Below are 25,939 nucleotides of genomic sequence, written 5' to 3' on the forward strand. Positions count from 1 at the left end.
ATTTTTTAATGATAGGGTCTGATGTAACTTTGTGTAATTAATGGTGCTTGGTCTCACTATAATCTCCATTATGATCAGAAAAAAGGTCAGTTGCTCTTGAAAAGGCTAAATGTGGACCTAAGATGAAGTTCTGCATTTATCTGATGAAACCTGGCTGAGCAGCGCAAAGACTGATTCACATATTCAGGTAAGATTATGATGTCTTATTTTGCAAACCATGTTCTAGACTTTTAAAAATGCAAACATGAAGAATTGTTGTTGTGTGTAGGTTTTTAGGATTTTCTTTTCTTTTGGTGCTGTCAGATCGAACTTGTGCACAGACGAAGTCTTATACAAAGCTTTTCATTTTTGCAGTGGAAATTATTCTGCACTTGGTGTCAGATGACAGCAAGTTTGTCTACATCCTCCTCCTTTGTTCATCTGTCTGTCTGCTGAGGAGAGATGGAGCTTTTGCCGTTTCTTATTTCACCTAAAAGCCCCAGAGGTCTGTGAGTGTTTCCTTCGGTGCTGGTGATTGTGTTGAGTACTGTTTTTATGATGTCTGTGCAATGAAACTTCACAGCATGATATATTATACATGGATCAGAAATGTCTCTGTCAGTTGTAAGCACGGGAACACTATGTTTTGTTTTACACTAAAAGGTCATGTGTAGTCATGATATTACAGTTAGTCTTGATCTGTTTTTTAGTGCATTTTTATCACAGCAGTAGAAACTTCCCAGTCATTGAACGCAAGGACACATTACAGCACTCATTGTATTTGCAAAAAGGCTTAATAATAACTGCTCTCATATTACAGTGCTGTACACGTAAGCAACATTTATGAGTCTTGTTTGTATATCTAATATGGTAAATAAATTACTCTAATTTGTAAGTTTTACACACAGACAGTATTATTTCTACGTGACTAGAGAGTGAAAGAAGCATCTACACTTTCAGATTTTGTGATAAATTGACTTCAATTCATGCTTTCACACAGATTTCCTGCAGACTGTGAGTCATATACACGTGTTCTTTGTTGACATTGGTTTTACTTCTTTGTTGTTTTTTAAATATTGGCCCACTGCTGAATATGTAAAAAATAATAATAATAATATTAATATTATTGCAAAATTAACCATGATACTGTTTTTCTTGTTTTCTGACTATATTAAAACCCAATATGTTTAAAATTATTCAAGTGTTAAATCTTCCCCCAGTTAAGTTAACAAAATAAATACATTAATATAAAGTGTTCTAATAACACCAAATAAGAAAATATTATATGGGGTATTATGGGCTATGTGTGAACATTTGTTTGACAAAAAGCCAGTCTCAGATCTACTTATGTTCGATGTGTGCCTGTATAAAGAGATTTAGACCTCTCCAACTGTTATGAAACTACAATAACAGATTTAAAATTTACTTCTCACAAACAACCAATTTGGAACACATTTTTGCACAAAATGAGGACTGTAGATGTTGGCCTCCATCCCTTACAGTGTAAAATAATAATAATAATTATCTTTATTTGTAGAGCACTTTTCAAAAACAAGTTACAGAATGCTTTAGTGAAAAACCATTAGACTCTTTCAATAGCCAGTCTGTTCAGGAGGAATGATTACAGCAAGCAAAACCTGTTTCAGTGTAGGGGAGACCGGGTATGATTGGAACATGGGGAGAATTGTAACACCACTACAAGTTCAGGATAAGACAGGAGTCATGTGATCATTTCAGTATTTACCTACTTCCTCCCAGATCACGCATGGTGGCTGTCAAAGATGGAAACATGCATGTTCAGAATATATAGAATTTTTTTTTATTTGAGGTAAGAAAGTAAATATTTGGACCAAGACTATATTTTGTTCAGTATCTATACTATTGCAAATTATATGACTTATATTAGATTTAAATGTATGTAAATATATGTTTCTGAGTAATCTCCAGGCAGTGGCGGTTCTAGACCAGTTTTATTAAGGGGGCCAGGCTGGGGCCAGTTGTTTTGTCAGAGGGGCCCATTCAATCCGGGACAAAAGAGACAAAGGCAATGTTCAAGCTTTCAAAATGTCTTGTTTAGTATAATGTAATGTTTAAGTGACTTACAGTTATTTGTTTCAGTAACAGGATCTTTTCTGTAAATTAGTTATAGTTTTATTAAATTACATTATACAAAAATTCCTGTTAACTTTAGCTCAAGTTACAGTACAGTCTTTGATGCAACACTTCTTTGTAAGGCTTAATGAACAGTATAAGCTCTGTTGCACTAGACTTTCTCTGGATCCCAGTTTGTATTTTGTATCCCAATATAACTTTTGCTAGGAAACAACAAACTTCTCCACATTCACCGCTGTTATTATACCTGATGGGAAGTATACACAAAATTAAATACTTAGGCCATCATCTGTGCATTATAAAGGGGGGGGTACATATTTTGGCAGACTGCATGTCCGGCCTGGTAGGACCAGTAGGCTACTGTTATCGCTTTTTGCGTATGAAAAGTGCTGTTTAAATGCAATAATTTACCCTTTAAGGAGGGGGACAATTACTTCAGTTGTAATACTTTTGTTGTCAGATCTATTAGATTATGTGCTGGGCCACATGAGGGTTGCTTCGGGGCTGATGTGGCCCGCACCCGCCAATCTAATGGGGCTACTGTACACTTTTCCTTAAGCAGGGGGGCCATAGGAGATTCCAAGGGGCACTGGCCCCTGTTGCCCCCCCCACCAGTGTTGTCTGACCTGTTTCTCACATGTTGCTCCTAACATTCATACGGACAAATAGGTGAGACAAAGCATTTAGCAGCGGTAATAGCTGAGACCTTGCTCAGTCTCATTTCTTTCTCCTCTTAAGAGAGGAAAATGAGCAGTACTTACAGGTGCTCTGAAGCAATTGCTCTGAGCTTCATTTGAATCCCAGGCCTGCTGGTCAAAGGGAATAATCTCTGCCACTGCAGCATCCAGCTACAGTAAATACTGGACAATTGTCTTTAACTACAGAACAATGTTCCTTTACTAGAAATACCATATCTACCATAAAAATCCTCAAAATTCTAGTAAGTGTATAAAAGTATTCCATAATAAATGTAATCAAAGTTGAAACTGCTCAGTATTACATTATAGCATGTCAGTTCTTGGTGCATTCAATAAATTCATCTCTAAATATCATGTCAAAGTGGTTGGTGTTGTAGTAATGCTGGCTGTGACAATCTTATTAATAAATTGGAAAACATGAAATTTGACAGTGAATTGTTTTCAATGACAAATATTTATTTTTCTAAACAGCAATAAATACAATATGGGATTTGAAATGTAGGGGAGTAAAAGTATAAAGCTCCCTAAAATGAAAATACTGCAAGTGCAAGTATAGTACCTCAACATTTGATTTAAGCATAGGTGTCATTTACACAGGGGACGCTAGGGACACCACTTTTTGAAAGCATTTGTTAAAAATGTTCTGAAAAGTAGCTTGCACCAAAAAATGTTAACTAACAAATGAAAATGTTTTGAGAAAGGTTTATTTGCACAATAAAATTAGATGCAATTTAAATATAGAAGAAATAAATGTGTATTTACCAAAAAATTGCAGCTGATAGTTGCATTATATTTTGTTATATTTTTTTTGTTTCGTGTCCCTTTATGTAAAAAAAGAAATTTGCACTGTAAATTGGAGCAGAAAATGTCTCCAGAATGCAGGAAATTAAATGTTTAATGCTCCAATTTTCTGGGAGAGGAAACCCAGACCCCTGTTCTTCTAAATAATGTTAAAAATCTTCTCATCATGTTCTTGTGAATCGTCACATCTCGTTACACCCCTTATCTGAGCCCTTATGTACTTTTCCACCCCTCAGTGAGGTCACACACTTAACACATCTTGGAGCTTTTTTTTCTGATCCATATTCAGGAAACTTACACTTAGTTAAGATCATTTTGAGATCTCTTCTTTTGATCAGAGTTCGGCACAGATGAGCAATTTGCTCCTAAGGTTACTATGAGAAAACTGAGATCTCTGGTTTTGAGTAAGATATAAATTAAATTATATGTGGTTGTTTCTGTGAGTTGAATTTGAGACATTAGTCTCACCTTTGTATAAAAAGTAGCTCAACTGTGTCTAGTAGAAATTAAAGAAACAACTGTGAGATCTCTTCTTGATTTATTTCTATCTTGTGGGAAGAAACTGCTTCTGTGTCTGTTGGTTTTGGTGTACAGTGCTCTGTGGCGCCTACCAGAGGGGAAGAGCTGGAACAGGTTGTGTCCGGGGTGAGATGGATCTCCAGTAATGTTTCCTGCCCGTTTCCTGAAACTTGAAATGTATAAGTCCTGAATGGAGGGCAGGTTGGCACCAATGATCTTTTCTGCAGTCCTGACTGTCCGTTGTAGTCTGCTCCTGTCCTTTTGGTGGCAGATCCAAAGTTTTGAGCGTGTTAAGCTCCAGGTTGTTCTGACCGCACCCGAGAGCCAGCTGATCAACCTTCCGTCTGTAGGCTGACTCGTCACCGTCCCGGATGAGGCCGATGACTGTTGTGTCGTCAGCGAACTTTCATGGCTGAGGTTTGCTCTGTTGAAGTCCCCGAAAACACTGAGCGGGGAGTCTGGACGTTTTTTCACGCAGGAGTTTTCCCCGTTTCTTCTGGTCGCTGTTTACATTCCACTTCAAGCCTTTGTTCGTGAGGTGTTACTACACCTGGCCGACCAGAAGAAACGGGGAAAACTCCTGCGGTGAATAAAAAGGTTTACAGTTTATGAATAATGTCTCTAAGTGAGGACTGCATGATTTCTTCAACACTGTGACATCTGTACACCAACCTTCGTTTATGTAGAGACAGAGTCCACGTCCCCTTGTTTTTCCCATTAGCTCTGCACGGAAGAGATTAAATCCTGGCTGGTACAGTGCGCTGTCCGGGATGTGCGGGGTGAGCCAGGATTCAGCCAAACAAAGGGCGGCAGATCTGCAGAAGTCCGAATTAGTTCTGTTGAGGAGCAGCAGTTCATCCATTTTGTTGGCCAGAGAGCAGACATTCGCCAGGTGGATAGATGGGAGCACAGTGCGAAAACTCTGCTGTCTCAGTTTAACCAGTGCGATAGCACGCTTCCCACTTCGGGGTCTCCGGTAGATCCCGTACAGAGCTGCTGCTCCTCCAACTAATAACTCAGAGAAAGTTTCAGGTTCGATAAAGAGCGGTGGAATAGTGTGAGCAGTTGAAAGATCAATATTTAAGAGCTCTTCTCTGGTAAATGTTACCAGAGAGGCAGAAAACACAGTTTACAAACAAAAACACAAAAAGCACTCTGGAGTGTAATCTAGAGGCGGACATCTGCGGTGCCATCTTGGCCAAATATGGATGAGCAAATATTGTCCTGTCACCAAAACCTTCGTGGCAGGATATGATGACAGCAGCATAGGTCTTGACCAAGCCAAGCACCACCAGCAGCTGGAGGAACAACAGCATGCAAAGTAAGGGGCATGCCAACGGATCCAGATTCTGCTCCACGCACCAGCATTGAAAAGCTGCTCACTTGGCCGAGTGGACACGTCTCTCGCACCCTGGATTGTGCACACCACACCCTGAGAGAGACCTAAGCTTTACCTAAATAAGTCTCTCAGTGGCCAGGCCCAAAGGTGGTGGTGCATAGCTCCTGATTGGCCCTCCTGCCTGGGAGAGGGCATCCTCATTCCACGGAAGTTCCCACAGCTGGACCGACAGCAGACGCTGTAGGCACAGGAACCACAATGAGCCTGTGCGCTCCGGAGCCACCTGGACTGCCGATAGATTCTCTTCCTGCACTCAGTCCATGAAGAAGAAGAAAAAACAGACCAGAGGAGAAGCATACAGCATACCCACAGCGGAGTGTCCGTTCTCACAAGCGGCTAACAGATCCGCCCCCACCTTGCCGAATCTGCTCTAGATCTGAGCAACCAGTTCTGGATGTAGGCCCCATTCTTCTTGACGGGGCCCTCACCTCGACATGATTTCCACCCCTCTGTTCATTACACCAGGGATGTACTCCACTGTGATGGAGTGCAGGTGTGTTTGCACCCAGTGTAGCAGCTGCCTGCCAAACTTAACAGCTGCTCCGAATGCACACGCCCATGGTGATTTAAATAAGGCACCGTGTCTTACTGTCTGTGCCAATAAGCACACGTTGATTCCGCAGAAGACTGGTGAGGATGCTGGACCACTTTCCATACCGTGAGCAGCTCCAGCACAATTATGTGGAAAGGCTGGCCACTGGCGCCTTTTCTGACTTACTGGGTCAATGTGCAGGTAAATGAACCACCGCTGAAGCCTCCCCCATGGGTACCACCATGTGGGCAGCTGACATCAACCCCAGCAGCTGCATGATTGACAGGGCTGTCACCATAGCCCACAAAGTGATGCAGTGGAGCAGGGTTGTCAGTGCGCTCACTCTGGCGGTGGATTGGACAAGAGCAGGACACGCTGGGATTCCTGTTGCCGCACCACTGCACTAGGGGAGCAGGTGGAGGGGCTGGTTGGGTTGCTGAAGCAGAAGGGGGAGGAATGGCATAGGGGGCCACATCGGCACATGCCGAAGGGTGCCAAAGACCAAAGACAAATGAGGAAGAAGCTAGAGTGAGAAGTTCCAGATAAGCACTGAGCCCCGGGCTTAGGACCCTTCTCCTCCACGAGCGCGAGATAGAAGGAGAAGAGCTGTCCAACTCCTGCTCCTCCTGCAACAGGAATTCCAGAGCTTCATCCTGCAAGTGTGTGGGCTTCCACACCTCCTTGTCCTGTGCTTTAAAGATATCCACCCTCTGCTGCTCCCCCTCCAGGGAGAGGACACCACAGTAGAGGCAGCTTCCCTCTGGTGTGAGCACCAGGCCGGTGTGCTGGGTGAAGAACACCACACAAGATGTGTGTCAGATGCGGCACAGCCATACAGGGTCAGCGTCTTCTCGCCTGGCTTTCGCCAACTTCTTGCTGAAGGCCCTATCTTTAGGAAAAGATTTACTCTTTAGAATGCTTGTAAGTAAATGAATGTAAGGGCTCAAGGCCACACACAGTATGAGACCGTTCTTCAGTGCTTTGCATGTGCATGATGGATAAACCCACTAGCGATGGCCATAGACGGCGAAGCCTATACAAAATAGAACCTACTTCATGCATCTCTGTTGCTTGCATCACTGTGCTAAGCTCCTCCCACCAAACATCGTAAGGCAGCAAAAGGAGCCTGTTGCCCTGCGAAACCTCCCTACAAGGCGAGCAATCTGTTTTTACATCTGTATGAATATTGTTGATGGAAATATGAAGAGACCGAGGTAAAATTCAATGTTTGACCATGACCTATAACACTCCTTTCTGTCTGTAAAACACTGACTCTTCTCTCACATCACTCTCTTTCTCCAGATTCATATCTGCCCTTGTTGGCCAATCACAGGTCCAGCTCTGTTAACAGCACCTGGGAGCCTGATGGCGTCACTTTCTTCATCATCCAGGGCCTCGCTAACATCGGTAAGGAGGAAAGGATAATCCTTTTTGTCATCCTGCTGCTGGGCTACATCATCATCCTGGGAGGAAACAGCATGATCATTTATGTGGTACAGAACACTGCTCTCCATTTAGTTATGGCAATTTGATCGTTATTAACTCAGTCAGACTAAGATGGAATGATTAATATCGTAATCACTGCCACTGTTTTATCTCACACAGGCGATGACTGATCCGAAGCTCAACTCTCCCATGTATTTCTTCCTCTACAACCTCTCCTTTGCGGATATACTCTACACCACCACCACCATCCCCAAAATGCTGTCTGGCTTCCTGACAGACATGAATACCATTTCCGTCGTGGGTTGCTTCCTCCAGATGCATTTCGTCATACAGCTAGGGGTTACTGAAAAAGCCATCCTGACTGTAATGGCGTACGACCGCTACGTTGCCATCTGCAACCCTCTGCGCTATGCCGCCATCATGACCCGGCCCGTCCAGCTGCTCCTCATCGCAGGAGCCTGGGGCTTCAGCATATTCTGCACATTGCCAGCCACCTCCATGAGCTGGCAGCGGCCTTACTGCGGCCCCAACGTGGTGAAGAATGGCTGGTGCGACCTGTCGTCTGTCAGGCGGCTGGTGTGTGCTGACACCTCTGTGGATAACATTGTGTCCCTTTCCTTTGCTGTATTGGCACTACTGACCACAGGAGTTTTCATCCTCACCTCCTATGTCCTGATTGGTCTTTCCATGTTGAAGATGGGTGTTGCTCAGAGGCTGAAGGCCTTTGGTACATGTGCCACTCACCTAACTGTGGTGTCTATCGCTTACAGCTCGGCCTCATGTGTATACATCTCCTACCGGGTGGGAAACTTTTCATCAGAGGTATGAGATTAATCATTCAGCTGTAATAGTAATACTTGTTGGAAGCAGCAGTGTGACAAAAGAAAATTGGACTTCGTGCGCTTAAATTGTGTTTCCAAAGCTTTCATCCAAAACAGTTTGTTGCATTGGAGGACCACGATGCCTAACACACAAAACTGAGATTCAGGAGTTTTGCATGATGAAGGGAAATTCCTTAGCCCATATTTAAGTAGCATGATGAGCAATTGAACCACTTCCACCTCAAGTGCTAACTCGGTCTAATATAGAAGGCCATGAGATGTGGTTGAAAGCTTTGGAAACATGAAGTAAGTCAACTCAATTTTCCACTCTAGCAGTGTGGCTATATAGATAGAAATGTCGCTCTGATATGGTTGGGCAACCACTTTGGTACTGACTTAAATATGTCTGTACCAACTGTTAGATGGATTGCCTTTGGTTCAGATATCCAGGGTGTATCCTAATAACTTTGCTGAGCCCCTGACTGTTCCTGAGGTTGACATTTGTGGTTTTGAGAAATGTCTCCACAACTATTGAATGGATTGCCACGAAGTTTGGTTCAGACATTTATGTTCCCATCAGTATGAATAATACTAATTCACTAACATGTTAGCAATATGAGCATGTTAGCATGCTTGTGTTAGCATTTAAGCTTATAGCAACACTGCACTAAGTACAGCATCACAGAGATGCTAGCATGTCTATAAACACTTACTGTCTTATTGTCAAAAGTCAAAATTTTGCTAATGCAAGCTAATAGAACCTCCATTGTTTAAAACACCCACAAGACGTCTGCGTTCAGACAGAACAAAAAACATACTGATGATTTTCCTATTCTTAGAGCAGTGGAGCTCTGAGGGTGGTGCAAAAAGAGAAGTCCTCTGGAGAGTCCGTTATGTCAATCTGGCCTGTAGATCTATTTCCAATAAGAGGTAGGCTACCATTCTTAAACCTCTTTGCTAGCAGGGAATGCACAAGATAGAGAAAAGGTCAGGAGGTTGCAAAAACTGTGGGATTGATCCTCTGATGAACACAAATATCCACAGTGAATTCCCCAGGAATCTGATTATTTGGTCTTCAAGATAACTTGTCAACTAAATTGTTGAATGAGGGGAGATTTTCTCAAATGGTCTTGGGGTCAACAAAAGTATTATGAACCAAGTAGATCCAAGTGTTGATGCATTCTACACTACTCTGCCTTGACTCTTTGGATTTATCCCGGTGATGAGGATGAAAATCCAGACCAAATGAAATGTTTGTCTTATTGATGCTACATGGTCATTTGGCGACCATAAGAACTCATAGCAAATTTGATAGAAACAGCCAATAATTAGCCCACATGACCTGTGGGGAGAAATGCCAAAAATTCACATTGAGCTTTCCATGTTCAATAAAGCTTTAAATTTTTTTTGTTTTAGGTCCGGATCATTGTGGCTGTGTTGTGCGCCGCTCTAACTCCTTTCCTAAATCCAATGATCTACAGTCTGAGGAACAAGGAACTGCGAGAGTCCATCAGAAGGACTCTGAGCAGGTTCAGACCTGCTGCTGTGTTACACATGAAGGATGTCAACACCTTGTCCTGACTGGGAAAGAAAACCTGCCACTCTGCTAACTGGACACTGTCAAAGAGGAGAGAGTAAAGGCAATTGAACATCCAGGGGTCTTAATGTCCTAGTTAATGAGCCTTTTAATTTAATATATATATCAACAGTCCTTTTTCATTGGAACACTGCTTCTACCAGACATGATGGATGGACCAATATTAAAATAAATATTTTTTCCCCCCAAAACACTGTGTAAATATGTCTCAGAACTTATTTCTCCAATGTTTTGCTGTTTACAACTTCTGCTTTAGTCAAAAATGTCCTAATAGCATCAGCCCACTCTCACAATACGTCAAACACAGCAGCTGGGTCAGAGGTTGTACTCTTCGAACTGTAATGTCATAGTCCCCCCCTCTAGCCTAATTTCTGGATGCTCCCCTCGCTTAATGTTCCATCAAAGTCAGGTGACGTAGTTTACAAGTACATATAAGACTAAGAATAGTCAGGGGGGTGGTCGGGGTGGTTTATAGCACTTTCAACCATAAGACCAGTCTTTGTTTTCTCTGTGAAACCAGTAGTCAGTTTTGACTCTATTTTCAACTTAAGTAAGTAGGTTACGTAAGTACATAATATAAGTTAGTTACATAAGTACGTACTTATTTTATTCAAAACCATGATCTTTTCCTGAACTGCAACCATTTCACAAATATACATGTTTTTATTACGTAGATGGTATAAAATCAGATTCACCTCCATGCAGCTCTCAGTCGTTCCAACCAATCCGCACTGTCAACCACTTTGAATGGTTTCATATGGGACAGACACCAGTTTTCGGATAAATCTTAAGGTATAATGTGATTTGATTACTACCCCTTACAGATGATAGCATTTCTTCTGGGGAGTCGGGGAAGCAGTATTATCTGTTTTTGTGTTTAATTTTTGAGGGAAGAGGCGTAACGTATACACAGTAACAGCAGACTATAATGTGCATTGATTACTACGTTAACTGTACTTACAGCAGTGCTTTTTTTTCTTTGGAGGGAAAGAGAGACAGCATTAACAGTGTTACCTGTTGAAATGCAACTACAGAGATGGTTAGGCTACTGAGTGAATTACAATCCATATAATTACTGCATGGTAATTTATTTTAAAATGGCTAGTGCAGGGGTTCTTCACCTTTCTGGCAGTCCGACCCCTTTCTGAAGTTGAAAATATTTCTTCTTTGGCGTTTTATAGCGGCTGGCATTACCGCCACCTACTGGATTAAACAGTGCCAAATATTTACAGTGTCCACCCAAAGTGATTCCAGTAGTCCATCAGGGGGTCTCGACCCCCAGGTTAAGAACTACTGGGCTAGTGTAACGTTACCCCTTTATCCTTCTCTAAACACAGGCTAAACTACACCTCAGAACACACACAAATACATGCATAGAATGTGCTGTATATGCAGAATATATATAATTAGTCTACTGTATATCATATGTCCTAATGTACTGTTGTGTTAAGACACATTCACGGTGGCTATGTCTACGTCTTACCATCTATGCAGCCAAGCTTTCAACCACGTTGATGAGATGCAGTAAATGGATTTCATATTCTCAATGACTATAATAATACAACACGCTACACTGTTTTCTTTTATTCCTTTCACTTCTTATATTAATTCATTTTTATGAATTGTGGCATGACCTGCACAAAGTACAGTATTTTTAGCAGTTTTGTCTTTTTTGTGTCCAATTTAGTAAGTCGTATAAACAACACTGTTTTAACTGTTGTCTATAGTCATGTGACAATGATCCTGTGATGCTTGAAATGCTGCTGCGTTATTTATCATCTGGTGCTACTAAAATTGGCTAGGTCAATGTTGCTAACAACAGCACGTCCATGTTGTTTTCCAACTTGACGTTTTGTGTGGCAAATGAAATGCATCCAACTCAGGTTTTCTTGTTTTTTAATGGATATGACGTCGATCCTAGTCCTGAACGCCGACTTCGGAGGTAAATGGAACGCAGCATATTTGTCATGCTCTCTACCTCTGCATAGCCTCTCTCTACCCGTGTGCTATGCCAGTGCATATAACCTGCTGAGTCGGTCTGTGTTTCTAACTACTTTGTAGATATCTGCCTGTTGAATCCTGCCTAACAGTATTTCTCCTCTCCCTGTCCTGTCTTTGCCCCTCAGCTCTGGATCCCTGATTGGCTCTGCAAAGCCTTGTAATAAAGACACCTTTCAAATCATAGCTCCAGCCTCGTGTCTGTCTGTGTCTCGCTTTATGGGTTCATTAGCTCTGCCACAACACTGTTGTACACTGTTAACTGTGCAATAAAAAGACATGAACCTTGACTTTACCAACTTGCCATAAAAAAATATCAGATTTTGACTCTTGACAAGTCTTAGAGAAGTTATTAATGCACCAGCCTACAAGAACTTATGGATGCTGACTTCCTTCTTTAGATGTACAAGTTGTAGCCTCAGTCTTTCTAGCTTCACCAGTGTTACCTTGTGGATGTAACCTGTCTCAAGCCATCAAGTTTTTAAACTGGTAAGGCACATAGCCAAATAGGCAGGATGATCTGGCCTGCCTTATCTGTAGCGAGGTGCGGGGTATGTGTATCAGTATGTCTGTTGTACGATGAAATGCCGACGTGATTTTGCTGCAAACTATTTTCCCCACGGGGACAATAAAGATTGATTGAAATAATAGTCAGACAACTTCATTTGATGTACAAATATTGTCTTTTTATTACTATACACATATTTAACCCACTGCAGGACAATAACCTGTAGAAGTACAGTAACCCTTTCTTTCTTTGAAAAATATATAGTGGACACACATTCATATTGTAATACTATGGTATAAAGAGCCATACAACTCAGACTCAAATACTATCACTATGGACTCCCTTCAAGCACTAACAAGTAAATATCAGTGCTCAAAGTTTATTCAGTTTGTTGAAATACTTAGCATAAAATAATAGTATAAGACTTGTTTAAATCTTCATAGTTAACTTTTTATGAACCTGGAGCAAGATCCAAAACAGAGCCAGCTACTAGAACCCAATTGTAGCTCGAAAGAGCAGATATTTTATTGGGTATGTTTGTGCAAACGGTTTAGGCAGGTGTGGAAAAAGGGCTGTAAAGTGGGAATGCTTTCAACAATAGACATGTTAATAGATAATATTTATCAATTAGTAAAATACAAAGTGAGTGACAAGAAGAAAAATGTAAATCAAATATCCTGCCATCAAATAGCATCAATTCTTCAAAGTACACTTGCAGAAAGTCAGAGATTTTGTAGTCATATTGTCAAACAGGTGCCAATGATCACCAATTCAATATGTAGGTTGAAAAATACTAATTAAGTGAAACATAAACAGCTGTGTAGGAGGAATAGAACTTTTACTAAAAAAAGTTTACTGTCAGAGTCATACATCATGGCAATGGTAGTTATGCTGCATCAGCAAGGTCTCTCCAATTCAGACGTTTCAAGGCAAACAGAGGTTTCCAGATGTGCTGTCCAAGCTCTTTTGAAGAAGCACAATGAAACATTTAATTGTTAAATTAATAATCTATTGACGTCTATTTTTGAAAGCATTCTTACTTAACACCACTTTATCCACACCTGAAACGTTTGCAAAGTACTGTATATTAAATACACTAAATATATGTATATATATATACATGTACATATTCCCTGGTACTTTAGTACCGTCATAGAGTTTATTAGCCATTTCTTCTACATTTAATTCTGCATTGACATTTTATTTCTTTCTTTCATTTTATTCTTGTTAAATATAATCATAATTTTTTCTCTGACTGCTTTGATTTGCAGTCCGTAGATAACAGCGTTCATGGAAGGAGGGACCACAATGAACAAGAGGGATGCCAGCTTCCTTTCATCTGATAAGTTCTCGAAACGATGGAGGATGATGATGATGTTGCCTGACAGTAGCAGGATGAGGTACACAGCCAGGTGGGTGGCGCAGGTCTGCAGCGCTTTGCTGTTCACAGTCTTGTTCTTACTATTGAAACACACCATGGCGATCCTCAGGTAGGTGAGGGTGACGCTGCACAGGGAGCAGGCCATCGTGCCCATGGCAGTGCCGAGGCCGTAGATGTGGTTGATGAGAATGTTTTCACACGACAGCTTAAACAAGGAGGCGTTGTCGCAAAAAGGGGCGCTTACCAAGCGCCTGCAGCGTGACAGGCGGGCGCTGAGGCCGACGAGGATTACAATCAAAAAGAAAGCTGTTCCCCAGGCCCCCACCGACAGCATCACCACCATCCTGTTGGTCATAATGGTGGCGTATCGCAGAGGGTTGCAGATGGCCATGTAGCGGTCAAAGGCCATGATCATGAGCACTGTGTGAGAGGCACCTGCATAAAAGTGACCACAGAAGGCCTGAACGACACACTCATAATAATAGATGTACCGCTCTGTGACTGGAGTAAAAAGATCACTCAGTACACGAGGAATGATGGCCGTGGCCCCGAAAACATCATTAATGCTCATGTTGCAGAAGAGCAGATACATGGGCTCGTGGAGGCTGTTCTCCATGAAGATCAGAACTACCAGGCTGATGTTAGAAACCATGATGAAGATGTAGATGAGGAGGAGGAGGACGAATGCGGGAATAGAGAAGTCAGGGCTGACCTTCAACCCCTCCAGCTGTAGAACATCCATATTGAAAGTTTGGTTCTCCATGCTGCAGGGGGGTCCTGGAGAGGAGCACAGACAGAGAATTCAGTCAGCACTGTGTTCGTTATTAAAACCTGATCTCTCAAAGGGATGGTGTTACGTATGATTGCTTGTGAGCTGGTAAATAAATACAGCTTTGATATAAGGAGCAAAAAGTCAGAAAAATGCAAAACGAAATGACACGAGTAAAGAGTTTACTCTAAGTATCCTGCAGGCACTCAAACAGAAGCTTATTATTCGATCTGAATATAGGAAAATAAAGAAGTAAACAGCTCATTGGTATATCTAGATACTGTAGCTGTCCCATGAAAAACTTATTTTGTATTTATCAAAAAAGGTCACATGATTTTCTGGCTGCTGAAACATTATAGAATGTGTGTCTAAATGTGAAAAAGAGCGGCACTGAAATCTAACCAACTTCTTGGAGATAATTTGAGGTTTTTTCTTCCAAAGCAGACATTTAGGAGTTTAATATAAATGTTTTTCATCTTTGCTGTGCGTGTGTGAACTGATCTACAGTATGTGCCCATGTTTCCAGTTTTCAGACAAATCTAAAAGTTGTCACTGTAAAAAAGTCGAATAACTCCAGAAAGAGAAAAAGCGTGCCCTGTCCTAACACCATCGTTTTATTTCTGTCTGACACTGTTGTTGACGGTTATCATTGTTGTGTGTACGCTAACCAGCTGCTGGGTCTATCATGAGCCCCATGTGCATGTACAGAAAAAAAATATAACATTTGGACGTCTTAAAAAACTCTAACAATAAAGTCACATTATGAGCATTAAAAGTCTTGTCTCTGAAACCAGAGTCTTGAGTATTTCACTGCACACATTTAAAGAAAACTACCTCTAATACAGATCAGACTGCACCTGGTTCTTTGAACGCCAAATTAAAATCCTAAAATCACACTGTATCTCTAAGTTTGCTTCTTTCTCCACCCGTTTCCTGAACAGCTTGTAAACATATGCACAGTATCACAGACAAGTTATATTATCAGTTAAATAAAATCAACCATGCTCAGTCTGACATGCTGTTGGTAAAAATAATCACTACTTCATGTAAATATAATTTAGCTTCATATTTAATTTTATTTATTTTTGTTCAGTTAGGCACAATTTGTTTTACTGTTGAGAGTTTTTGCCTCATCAAACAAACCCGCCTATTTATACATTATTTAAAGAACAGAATGAATCTTTTATACAAAATATATCTAATGCATTCATCATGCTCAATTTTTTTTATATTCTTTCAAATATTATCTCAGTAAAATCCTTTAACATATAATTGTTTTTATCCATTTCATTTCGCATTCTTTTCAGTTTGCTTTCAGATTATAGTTCATTCATCAAGATTGTTTTTTCTCAACAAAACACATCAGATACGTACAGTGAACGGTGAAAAATGACATTGTTAGAATATGTGAATCAGATTTACCTCTATTCATGTGACTCTCCACCAGCTAGACCAGAGGTAGGCTGTGAGCCACTTTTTATAAGCTGACTGAAGGTCACCTGGTCCTCCAAACCAGTCTGTTCCTGGGCGTCTTGGTGCCCTCTAGGCCCACCACACCCTTGAGGGCCAATAAATAATGTTTTGATTTCATTAAATTTTATTAAACCTCTCTCAATTTAATGTCTGCTGCCATTGTCTTGTAAAATCTTTTGTCTCTCCTCGCACTTTTAGCCACACTTTCACTGTAAAAAACAAAATTGTAAAATAATGGTAAAAAATCAAATTACAGTAAAAAAAAAACTTATATTATTATTAACTTATTATTTTACAGATAAATCTGTACATATGAGACTCTGTATTTTTACAGAGTACAATGTATTTTATTTTGTTTTATTGCTGTTGTAAACATTAATGTTGCTGCTCTAGAAGTAACATTTAGTTGTATTTAAAATATTAAAGTCTAATCCTATAAATAATTTAAAAACAACCAGGCTGCTAATATGCACACTTGAATATCGATATTACGATATTACATTGTGAACAATTAAAATATTCTCTAGAATCTGCCTTTTCAGAGAGATTGTTGCTATCGTGCTACAGTGCACAATCTATCAGTTCTATTTCTATGCCTCATACACGCAGTTGACAGCTGCTCTGTCAACATCGTGACAGAGTCATCTGCCTTGCTGCCTGCGTTAAATAGCATCCTCTCCTCCTTCACAGGACAGCTACGTGACAGGCGGCAGTAGGTGACGGTGAAAACGAGCGGAGCAGACGAAAATATGACTGCTATGATCCCATCCTCTTCAGACTGCGGTCTGGAAGCTTAGCAGGACATTTTTGGCTGTTAGTTCAAATTTGTTTGTTGTCATTCATCCACATATCCGGTACACAATGAACCCAATGCCGTTTCTCAAGGCCCATGGTGCTCAATACAAGATTACAATAATCAACTTACAAGACAAGTAACTACACTAGACGAGACATTACATTTATTCATTAGCTGACGCTTTTATCAAAAGCGACTTACATTTGCTATTTAGGTCAGAGGTGGCACGCCTCTGGAACAACTAGGGGTCTTGCTCAGGGACACACTGGTGTCACAGATTGGAAATGAACCCGGGTCTCACGTGCGTCATACCCACTTCACCAACACCACCGCCCCAAATAAAGGATCGGATATATTAAGGTGGAGTGAACGTGATTCGGCTGGAGCATTGTAAAGTGCGTAGTTCAACCAAATCTGACTCTATACTGATACTGACTGGCTGCATCAAAAATAAAAATATCAGCAGCAGAGGTTAGTAATAACGCTGTAATAATCTAATAATGTTATGCAATGTTCGCTACATTTAAATGAAGTAAACTTATATTCATTACTGGGTGGGAATCTCTGGGCACCTCACGATTTGATTTGATTACGATTCATTTAGTGGGGTGGTTATTCATTCTGCAGCCGTGGTGTGTCAAATACAGGGGAACACTGGTCTCTCTGTTGTACACTCCGTCCAGGCGCTGCGTTCCGTCAACATTACGTTATCAATTAACTTTTAATAATAGATTTTGAGACATTTGTTTATCAATTCATAATCTCCCACGTCAGCATCGTGATGCATCTAAGAATCGATTAATTCTCCCCCCCCTATTCATCACTTCCTACTTTTTGGATTGTTACAAATACTTTGCTTTAAAAGTACCAAGTAGTCACACAGTGAGAAAAATACATCTTTATCCTGTCTGTTTTACAATCGCATCGTAGCCTCATAATCGTAATGAGGTGCCTAGAAATTCCCACCCTTGAGGTGACGCATCAAGATATCAAATCGAATTGTTGACCTGATAATTGTAATCGAATTGAATCGTGAGACCAGTGAAGATGCTCACCCCTACTGCGTACTCGTTTTCTACTTTTTACTGTTGTAAGAAGTTTTTTTGGTACTGGTATCGTAGAATTTTAAACAGTACCCAACCTTACCTGATTAAACCCCATCGAGAACATGTGAACTATTCTGAAGAAAGTCTGTTTGTCAAATTTAGCTCAACTGCACCAAATCTATCAAGAGGAGTGGTCAATGATTCAACCAGAAGCTTGTGGATGGCTTCCAAAAGGGCCTAACTGAGGTGATGGTACCATGGAATGGTAAAAGTCTGTAGATATATTGGATAGTTGTTTTAAAGTACTTTAAATGTATGTTTATTCAAAGTCAACCCAATACATTAATGGGAAAAGTCTGTAGATATATTGGATAGTTGCTTGTAATTACTGTCAAATATTGTTTACATAAAGTAATCACTATAAAAATTTATTCTATAGTTTAAAAATTAAATTTAATAGGAATTTACTATTAATAATTTGGATAATCCCATAAAATAGAAGCCTAAAGCTTTCAAGATACTGTTAATGAGTTTTAAAACACGGTATTTTAAGTAATTTTATGTAATTTTTTTGTGTTTTACATCTAAAAATCTGTACTTTGATGAGGAGTTCTTGTGGATGCAGTTCCTAATCGCTGGAGTGCCTCTTCACTTTGAACAACAGTGAAGAAAACATGTCCATATATCTTTTTATATTTATTGCCAAAGTAAACTGTTGCAATTCCAAAAACTACATTTGAAAAATTATTAAATTAACCTTAAATAGCTAGTTCATGAGATTTTGTAAAGAAATATATTAAGATTATTCTGGATTGAACTCAGTATTTTAAGTATACCAGCACAAAGGCTGCTCCCCAGGCCCACACCGACAGCATCACCACCATCCTGGTGGTCATGATGGTGGCATAACGCAGAGGGTTGCAGATGGCTATGTAGCGGTCAAAGGCCATGATCATGAGCACAGTGTGGGTGGGGAGGCATTCATCAACAATCGGATGTTCAATCACCTCGGGAGACGGGAAAACTTTACCACCAGCCAGATCGTTCCCGAGGTCTATACCGGCTCTCAGTAACTGAGGGATTCTAAATTTGGAGGACAACTGAATGAAGTGCAACGGCGCCCGCACTGCACACATTTTAACTCCCCATGCCAACACGTCTGCACCACAATCGGACTCAGCTGAGAGAGGTAAAACACCATCACGGATCAGTGTTTCTTTGGCTACACTATCCCGCAGGATAGTGATAGGGACTTGATTTTCCTCACCCGCCAGAGAAACAAAACCCTGTGAAACAAATGGCCTAAAAGCCTCGTCAGTGTGGTCTTTTTGAGCAATAACCAGACTCAACTTTTTGTGTGGTGTAGTGTGGATGAGCCCTGTTGGTGAGGGTGTTTTCTTTCTTTTAAGAGAAGGGCAGGCAGCAATGAGATGTCCTTGCTCATGACAGTAAAAACACAGTAGGACAGTGGTTTTAACAATGTCATAATTCAAGCTGTCTTCAATGGACAGAGAGGTACAGACTTCCTGAGCTTTGCCTACTAACTTACATTGGAGTAAAAGAGGCCACACACTCTTTGGACAATTCAGTGTAGCAGCAATGCCTTCAAAAGCATTGAAATATGAGTCTACCTCAGATTCTCTAAATGGTGGAACCAGTGCAATGTGCCTACTCACGTCAAAGCTATCTTGGGGTCTTGGAGTGGGTGACGGTGAAGTAGGGGAACTGGCAGATGTAGCGGCTCACCGCTCTATCTCCAGAACTCTTTAAATCTTTAAATGCATGGCTCTCACCTCTGCCTCTTTTATCTGCTGCGTTAGCCTCAGCTCTTCTGGAGACAAGTTTGTCTGAGCTGCAAGGCCTTGAGTTGGAATTATTTGGAGTGGGGTAACAATACCAGCCCGATCACCCAGATCTCCCTCAGTAGGAGCCAACTCCCCAAACAAACCCCTTTCAGTTAGTTTTAAGCATAGGAGTTCCTTTAACTCCTGCTTCAAACTTCTGCACATCATCTTAACGTCTTCTTACACTTTATCTTCTTCTTCTTCTTCTTCTTTCACACATTTATCAACTGACACACTAGTAGCAAAATACTCCAATTTAAACTCCATTTTGCCACCACCACAAAAGAAAACTGCCACCCACACAAATAGAGCATCAAGAAACAACTTACCTAACACGACATCAAAGAATATGAGAAAGAACAGACGAGCGCCCAATTTATGTTACGTCCCAAGGTCTAGGGGTGTCCTGGATGTAACAAATGTGTGGCTTCCCACTCTTCCCATTCCCAAACAAGGCCAGCACACAGTAAATACAATTTAGCAGTTTTATTATTTCTTTCGGAGATGAGCAGTGCCCAAAACAACAACCAACACACTCTAAGAAAACCTAAAACTTTCCTAAACCCAAAACCAAAAGGTAAAGAAAAGACAAAGCTCTAAACTAGGCTTCTAATTCCAAAAACAGGAGAACATGATGCAAACAAACTCCTACTCACTGCTCGTAGCTGACACAATATGGCTACAACAAAGAAAATTGCTACATAGCAAACAAAATGGCAAAGCCAACAAAACAAGGTTGTCATAAGACAATAAAAGTCTTCTCACAACAGTTCTCTGCATACAATAAACTCAGACATAACACACAGGCTCAGGCTCAGGCTGGGGATGGCAGAGAGAGAAAAGAGTTCCTGTCAGTGGGGCTTCAGATGGCTGCTGTCATCCAGGTGCCCAATCAGGAGGCTCCAATCAGCTCTACATGACCAATCCAGTGTGCCCACCTGTTCTCCAGTACCTGCATACACTCACACACACTCTAAGAGAGGGGAACAGCTGACAGTGCAGGGAGAGATAAAGAAACAACAAAATATGACCCTGGGGTCATATTTTGTTGGGTCACAATTAATCTACATAAATAACTTAATGAAGTTATCACAGTGAATTAAAATAATTCCACATTATAATAACATGTTGTAATTTGACACAGACTTTAGTTAGTCTGAATTGTTATTCTGAAGTCAATAGTTTAAAATATGAAGTCCCATGTGTGTTTGTTTTCAGCCTAATTAATATAATTAAAAATTGATGAAAGTATTTCTTCACTTAAAATAGCATTCATAATAATAAAAATAATAAAGTACCAGTTAGGCTATTTGTATTTTTCCAAATAAGACAGTTTTCTATCAATCAAGAGTAACAGGGACATTCATTAAGAGTCAATTTAAACACATTTTTAAAGCCTAATATCAGACAAATAAAATACATTTTATTCACCTCTCATGTCATGACAGACTGAAGTCACAAGACATTGCAAATGAAACTAAAATTTGGGTGAACCAACCTCAGGCCAGGAAGGAGCCTGAACATGGAACCAGAGGCAGGGCTGCTGGGCTAGGGACCAGCAACTGGATGGCAGGACTGGAGACCGTTGACTGGGCTCGGGGGGCAGGAGTCAGTAGGGCCACCAACAGGGAACCAGAAGTAGGTGCCAGTCAGGCCACCAACAGGGCACGTGGAGCAAGAGTTGGTCAGGTCACCAACTGGAGTTCAGTGACTGGAGTTCAGTGACTGGAGTTCAGTGACTGGGCCACGGGCCCAGAGACCGATGATGCCAAACGGGAACCTCTGGAGCCAGAGAAACAGGTGGCTGCAGAAGCACACTAGAGTCTGTGTGAGGCAGCAGAACTGAGTAAGGAGGATGCTGCTGTGAAGAGCTGAGAGTGACTGCGGTAACTCTGGGCACCTGGGCCAATTGCCCTGGAGAGTATTTGTAACTCCTTGTTCAAACCAAATACTTCAATAACGCACGCCTCTGGAGCAACCAGGGGTTAAATATCTTGCTCAGAGACAGAGTGGTGGATGTGTTACAGTGGGGAATTGAACCAGGGTCTCTCATGCCAAAGTCTTATCCACCGCGTCATCAACACCACCCAGTTATGAAACCCATATATAGTTTCTTTACACCACCGCCTAAAATAAATAAATAAAGCAAGTTAATTTCCACTTTTGAACCACTGTTTTTCTGCACGTCTTTATAGAGGCAGTTTTCAGTATTTTTACAAAACGTTGCTTAAAGCCTCTCTCCCGACGAGTCCAAACATCTCTGGCAGTGGTGGCTGGAGTTTCTTACTATAACTTTAGCATTGCTGTGCTGCTTTAGCAGATGCTCCAACAAATCCAGTAATGTGGATAGTTGAGCACCGCCGACATGACAGACAAGTTTGTTTGGTAGGAGATGGAGAGGACTCTCATGCTTCAGGAGTTGGCTGATTATCTTCGGACATGTCGCTGTTAGAAAGATTGAGTAGGCGCTCTTGTTCCACTGTTAAAAGGTAAGCCTTTTCCTTCCTGTTTTGTCTCCTGTGGACCGTGCTAATTGCACTTGATGTATACAAATGTAGCTTTTAGGAACAGTGAGGTCACTGGACCTTAGACCTGCTGAATTTGTTTTTATTCTTGTTTAGAAAAGCATGTGCAATTCCTCTCATCTCTAAGAGCGCTGCAATAGCTCCCTGAAGTCATTTCACGCTGCCTTTGTCAACCCTGATAGCTTTATGAAGCCACACTTGTTCTGTGTTCTGTTTTTTCATTCTTTCCCCCTCTCATGTTGATGAGTGGTGTCTGGTTTTGTATTTTTCTACTTGTAAACAGGTGCAGTATGCAGATACTAATAGTAGCACCTCAATCAGTAAATGTAATATTTCAACTTACAATGCACAATCCATGTTGTCCTGTACAGTATAACAACAAAATTTATGATATGTTTTTGTTTATTTTGCAGTGGTTCTTCTTCTTCTCATCTTTCAACCAGAAAGAAGACACTAGTGGATTGCAAGAAATTCATTTCTATATGTTCTGGCTGAAAACAGATGAAGTCGTGTGTAGACACAACTGATCCAGAGCTAGATTGAAGTGTAAATGGTCTAAAATCTCTGGAAAATAGGAGTACAATCATAGGAATCCAGAAAGAAACTGGTTATCAGTTTTCCCAAAAGCTACATGTACAAAAAGGCGGCCAAGAGAAGCTGTTCCAGTGGAGAATCTATTTGATAGATACTGGAGAGATTGTATTTTGCATAAAATAGACCAGTTCGGATAATATTTAAATAATGATGATTTTTGCAACTTAAATAAGGGACAAACATAGAAATTGGTACATAGCCTACATTCAAAAGTGTCATTTACATTGGGGACGCTGAGGACATGTCCCCACCACATTTTGAAATGGCTGATTTTGTCTCCATTGCTTTTTAAAAGAATTTGTTAAAAAGTTCTGAAAAATTGCTTTCACCAAGAAATGTTAACTAACAAATGAAAATGCTTTGAGAAAGGTTTATTTGCACAATAAGAAAACATGCAACGCAATTTAAATATAGAAGAAACAGCTAGCTAAAAAACAAGCAGCTGATTACTGCATTATACACTGTTGTATTTTTAGATTTATGAATTGTCCCCTGCCAGCTACATTTTTTGATTACCTTTAATAAATAGACATTTCCACTGTAAATTGGAGCAGAACAGTCATATTTCTTAAATTAATATTTCTTCAAAATATTGTTAAAAATCTCCTCATCTTGTTCTCGCGCAGTGTCATGTCTTGTGACCCAAGTGCAACATCACTCCCCTAATCTGAGCCCTTACGTCCCCACCATTTTTCAACACAAAGTGACGCCCTTGCCTACACTGCACAGTAAAACAATATTGTAGCCTATTATGAAATCTTTTTAAAAAAAAAGGAATGTTGTACTAAATAACTAACTAAATACGATAATGAAAAAAGATGTGTAAAAACAAGGTAACCTCCCAATAAAGAAGTTGATAATTATCTCTCCCACATTATTACCAGTTTCCTTCCAGAAACACTGTCAACAGCGAAAGGCCAGTTTCCATCCACGGCTGCTGTGTGAAAATTAGTTCATTTGTTGATGGAGATAAACAGCTGGTGCAGCTAAATATCTAATATGTGTCTTACAAGTCAGTTTGTGATGAATCTGATATTTTTAAATATTTTCTGTTGGGATATCTGTTGATATGTTAACAAAAAAAACTTATAGATATTACATCATTTTCAGGGGAGGTGCGGTGGTACAGTGGTTAACACTGTCACCTCACAGCAAGTGGGTTGTGGGTTCAAACTCCGGAAATTGGATAACCTACTTAAAAATGAATGCAGCCAGTTTCCTGCCTGCAAGTTGTTTATCAACACTTTCTTTAAAAGTAATCAGTTTCATACATTTTACTGCCACTGCATGCCACCAATTGCACGCATTAAGATGACTGAGACTGAAGACTTAAATCTTGACCTCTGTTCAATTATCTTTTTCTGATTTTTTCAGACTTAATTACAAAAAACTTAATTAGTGATGACATGAAACATGTCCATATATTTTTTTAATACTTCTTGCCATAGTAAATCCTTACAATTCCAAAATAATGCATGTGAAAAATCCATTAAAGGAAGCTTAAAAAGCTAGTTCATAAGATTTTAATTAAGATTATACTGTATTGAAATCAGTATTTTATGTGAAACATCACTGATCAATAAAATTGTACAACAGTGGGTTAGATTAAATCTTTTACCTCAAAGTAAGTAACAGGTAGTTATGACGATGTTATGGTTATTATTATTATTCCTCTACTCTCCTGCATTTTGAAACATTGAAATAATTTCATCAACATCCATGCAGAAATTAGTTCACTCCTCTCAAATATTATTATATTGTATAAGCTTTGTACACACTGTGTATCATTTTACATCCAATAGAGCTACTCTATTGTTATGGAACAAAGCCATAATCCTCTGCCTGACCTCTTTCATTTGCAACCCATAGATAACAGAATTCAGGGCAGGCAAGGCAACATGTCCAAGGACAACTGCCAATGTCCTCTTCTCAGTCAGGAAACTATCTGGTAAACGGTGCAGGATCACAATGATGAAGCCAGACACATGCAAAATGATGTACACAGCTAGGTGGGTGGTGCAGGTCTGCAGCGCTTTGCTGTTCAGCACCCTGTTTTTACTGCGCACACACACTGAAGCAATTTTCAGGTAGGTGAGAGAAACGGTGCCAATGGAGGAGCCCAGCAGGACAACCGTGTAGCCGAGGCCGTAGATGTTATTAATGAACACATTTTCACAGGACAGCTTGAACAAGGTGGCATTATCGCAGAACAAGTTCAATATAACTGACCTGCAGCGTGACAGACGGACGCTGAGGCCTATGAGGATCGCTACCAGCACAAAGGCTGCTCCCCAGGCCCACACCGACAGCATCACCACCATCCTGGTGGTCATGATGGTGGCATAACGCAGAGGGTTGCAGATGGCTATGTAGCGATCAAAGGCCATGATCATGAGCACAGTGTGAGAGGCACCTGCATAGAGGTGAACAAAAAAGGCCTGAATGGCACAATCACTGTATCGAATGTACCGCTCTGAGTTTGACATTAAAAGATCTCTGAGTACAGGAGGTATAACTACCGTGGCCCCCAAAACATCATTAATGCTCATGTTGCAGAGCAGCAGATACATGGGCTGCTGGAGGCTCCTCTCCATGAAGGTCAGGATAACCAGGCCGATGTTGGACACCATAATGAAGATGTAGATGAGGAGGAGGAAGACAAATGCAGGAATGGAGGAGTCGGGGCTGACCATTAACCCCTCCAGGATTAGAATATCCCCACTGAAAGTCTGGTTTTCCATTTGTCATCGGTCACGTAGCAATGAAAATGTCTGTGTGGATAACAACTGAGCTGCCCACAGATATAGTTAAAGAGTTACAGTAACAGAAAAGCAACAATATTTCACAATGAATCTACATAAATAACCTAATGAAGTTATCACAGTGAATTAAAATATTTCCACATTATAATAACATCTTGTTATTTGACAAAGACTTTAGTTAGTCTGAATTGTTATTCTGAATTCAATAGTTTAAAATATGAAGTCACATGTGTGTTTGTTTTTAGCCTAATTAATATAGTTAAACATTGTTGAAAATATTTTTTCACTTAAAATGGCAATAAGAAATTTTTGAGAATGTAACAGGGACATATGAAGAGT

The 25,939-nt window shown here is 40.5% G+C and overlaps 3 protein-coding genes across 5 annotated transcripts; 1 reads left to right on the forward strand and 2 right to left on the reverse strand.

The window, feature by feature from the left end:
- Positions 1 to 7,240: 7,240 nt before the first annotated feature.
- Positions 7,241 to 9,941, forward strand: or6at1 (odorant receptor, family 6, subfamily AT, member 1). The gene is made up of 4 exons (XM_046039546.1): positions 7,241 to 7,254; positions 7,374 to 7,533; positions 7,646 to 8,308; positions 9,724 to 9,941. The coding sequence occupies exons 1-4, from the start codon at positions 7,241 to 7,243 to the stop codon at positions 9,886 to 9,888; spliced, it is 1,002 nt and encodes a 333-aa protein (XP_045895502.1). The 3' UTR covers positions 9,889 to 9,941.
- Positions 9,942 to 12,566: 2,625 nt separating this feature from the next.
- Positions 12,567 to 23,054, reverse strand: LOC123963530 (olfactory receptor 52N5-like). 3 transcript variants are annotated; one of them, XM_046040446.1, is made up of 2 exons: positions 21,218 to 23,054; positions 12,567 to 14,568 (listed from the first exon to the last, which is right to left on the reverse strand). In XM_046040446.1, the coding sequence occupies exon 2, from the start codon at positions 14,552 to 14,554 to the stop codon at positions 13,592 to 13,594; it is 963 nt and encodes a 320-aa protein (XP_045896402.1). In that variant the 5' UTR covers positions 14,555 to 14,568; positions 21,218 to 23,054; the 3' UTR covers positions 12,567 to 13,591. The 3 variants fall into 3 exon arrangements, with proteins under 3 accessions (XP_045896402.1, XP_045896400.1, XP_045896401.1); XM_046040444.1 differs by lacking the exon at positions 21,218 to 23,054 and adding an exon at positions 20,049 to 20,257; XM_046040445.1 differs by lacking the exon at positions 21,218 to 23,054 and adding an exon at positions 19,669 to 19,707.
- Positions 23,055 to 24,622: 1,568 nt separating this feature from the next.
- LOC123963029 (olfactory receptor 5B17-like) lies at positions 24,623 to 25,579 on the reverse strand. Its single transcript, XM_046039547.1, has one exon. The coding sequence runs from the start codon at positions 25,577 to 25,579 to the stop codon at positions 24,623 to 24,625; it is 957 nt and encodes a 318-aa protein (XP_045895503.1).
- Between the last annotated feature and the right edge of the window lie 360 nt (positions 25,580 to 25,939).

The sequence above is a fragment of the Micropterus dolomieu genome, linkage group LG23 (assembly GCF_021292245.1).
Source record: "Micropterus dolomieu isolate WLL.071019.BEF.003 ecotype Adirondacks linkage group LG23, ASM2129224v1, whole genome shotgun sequence".
Taxonomy (NCBI): domain Eukaryota; kingdom Metazoa; phylum Chordata; class Actinopteri; order Centrarchiformes; family Centrarchidae; genus Micropterus; species Micropterus dolomieu.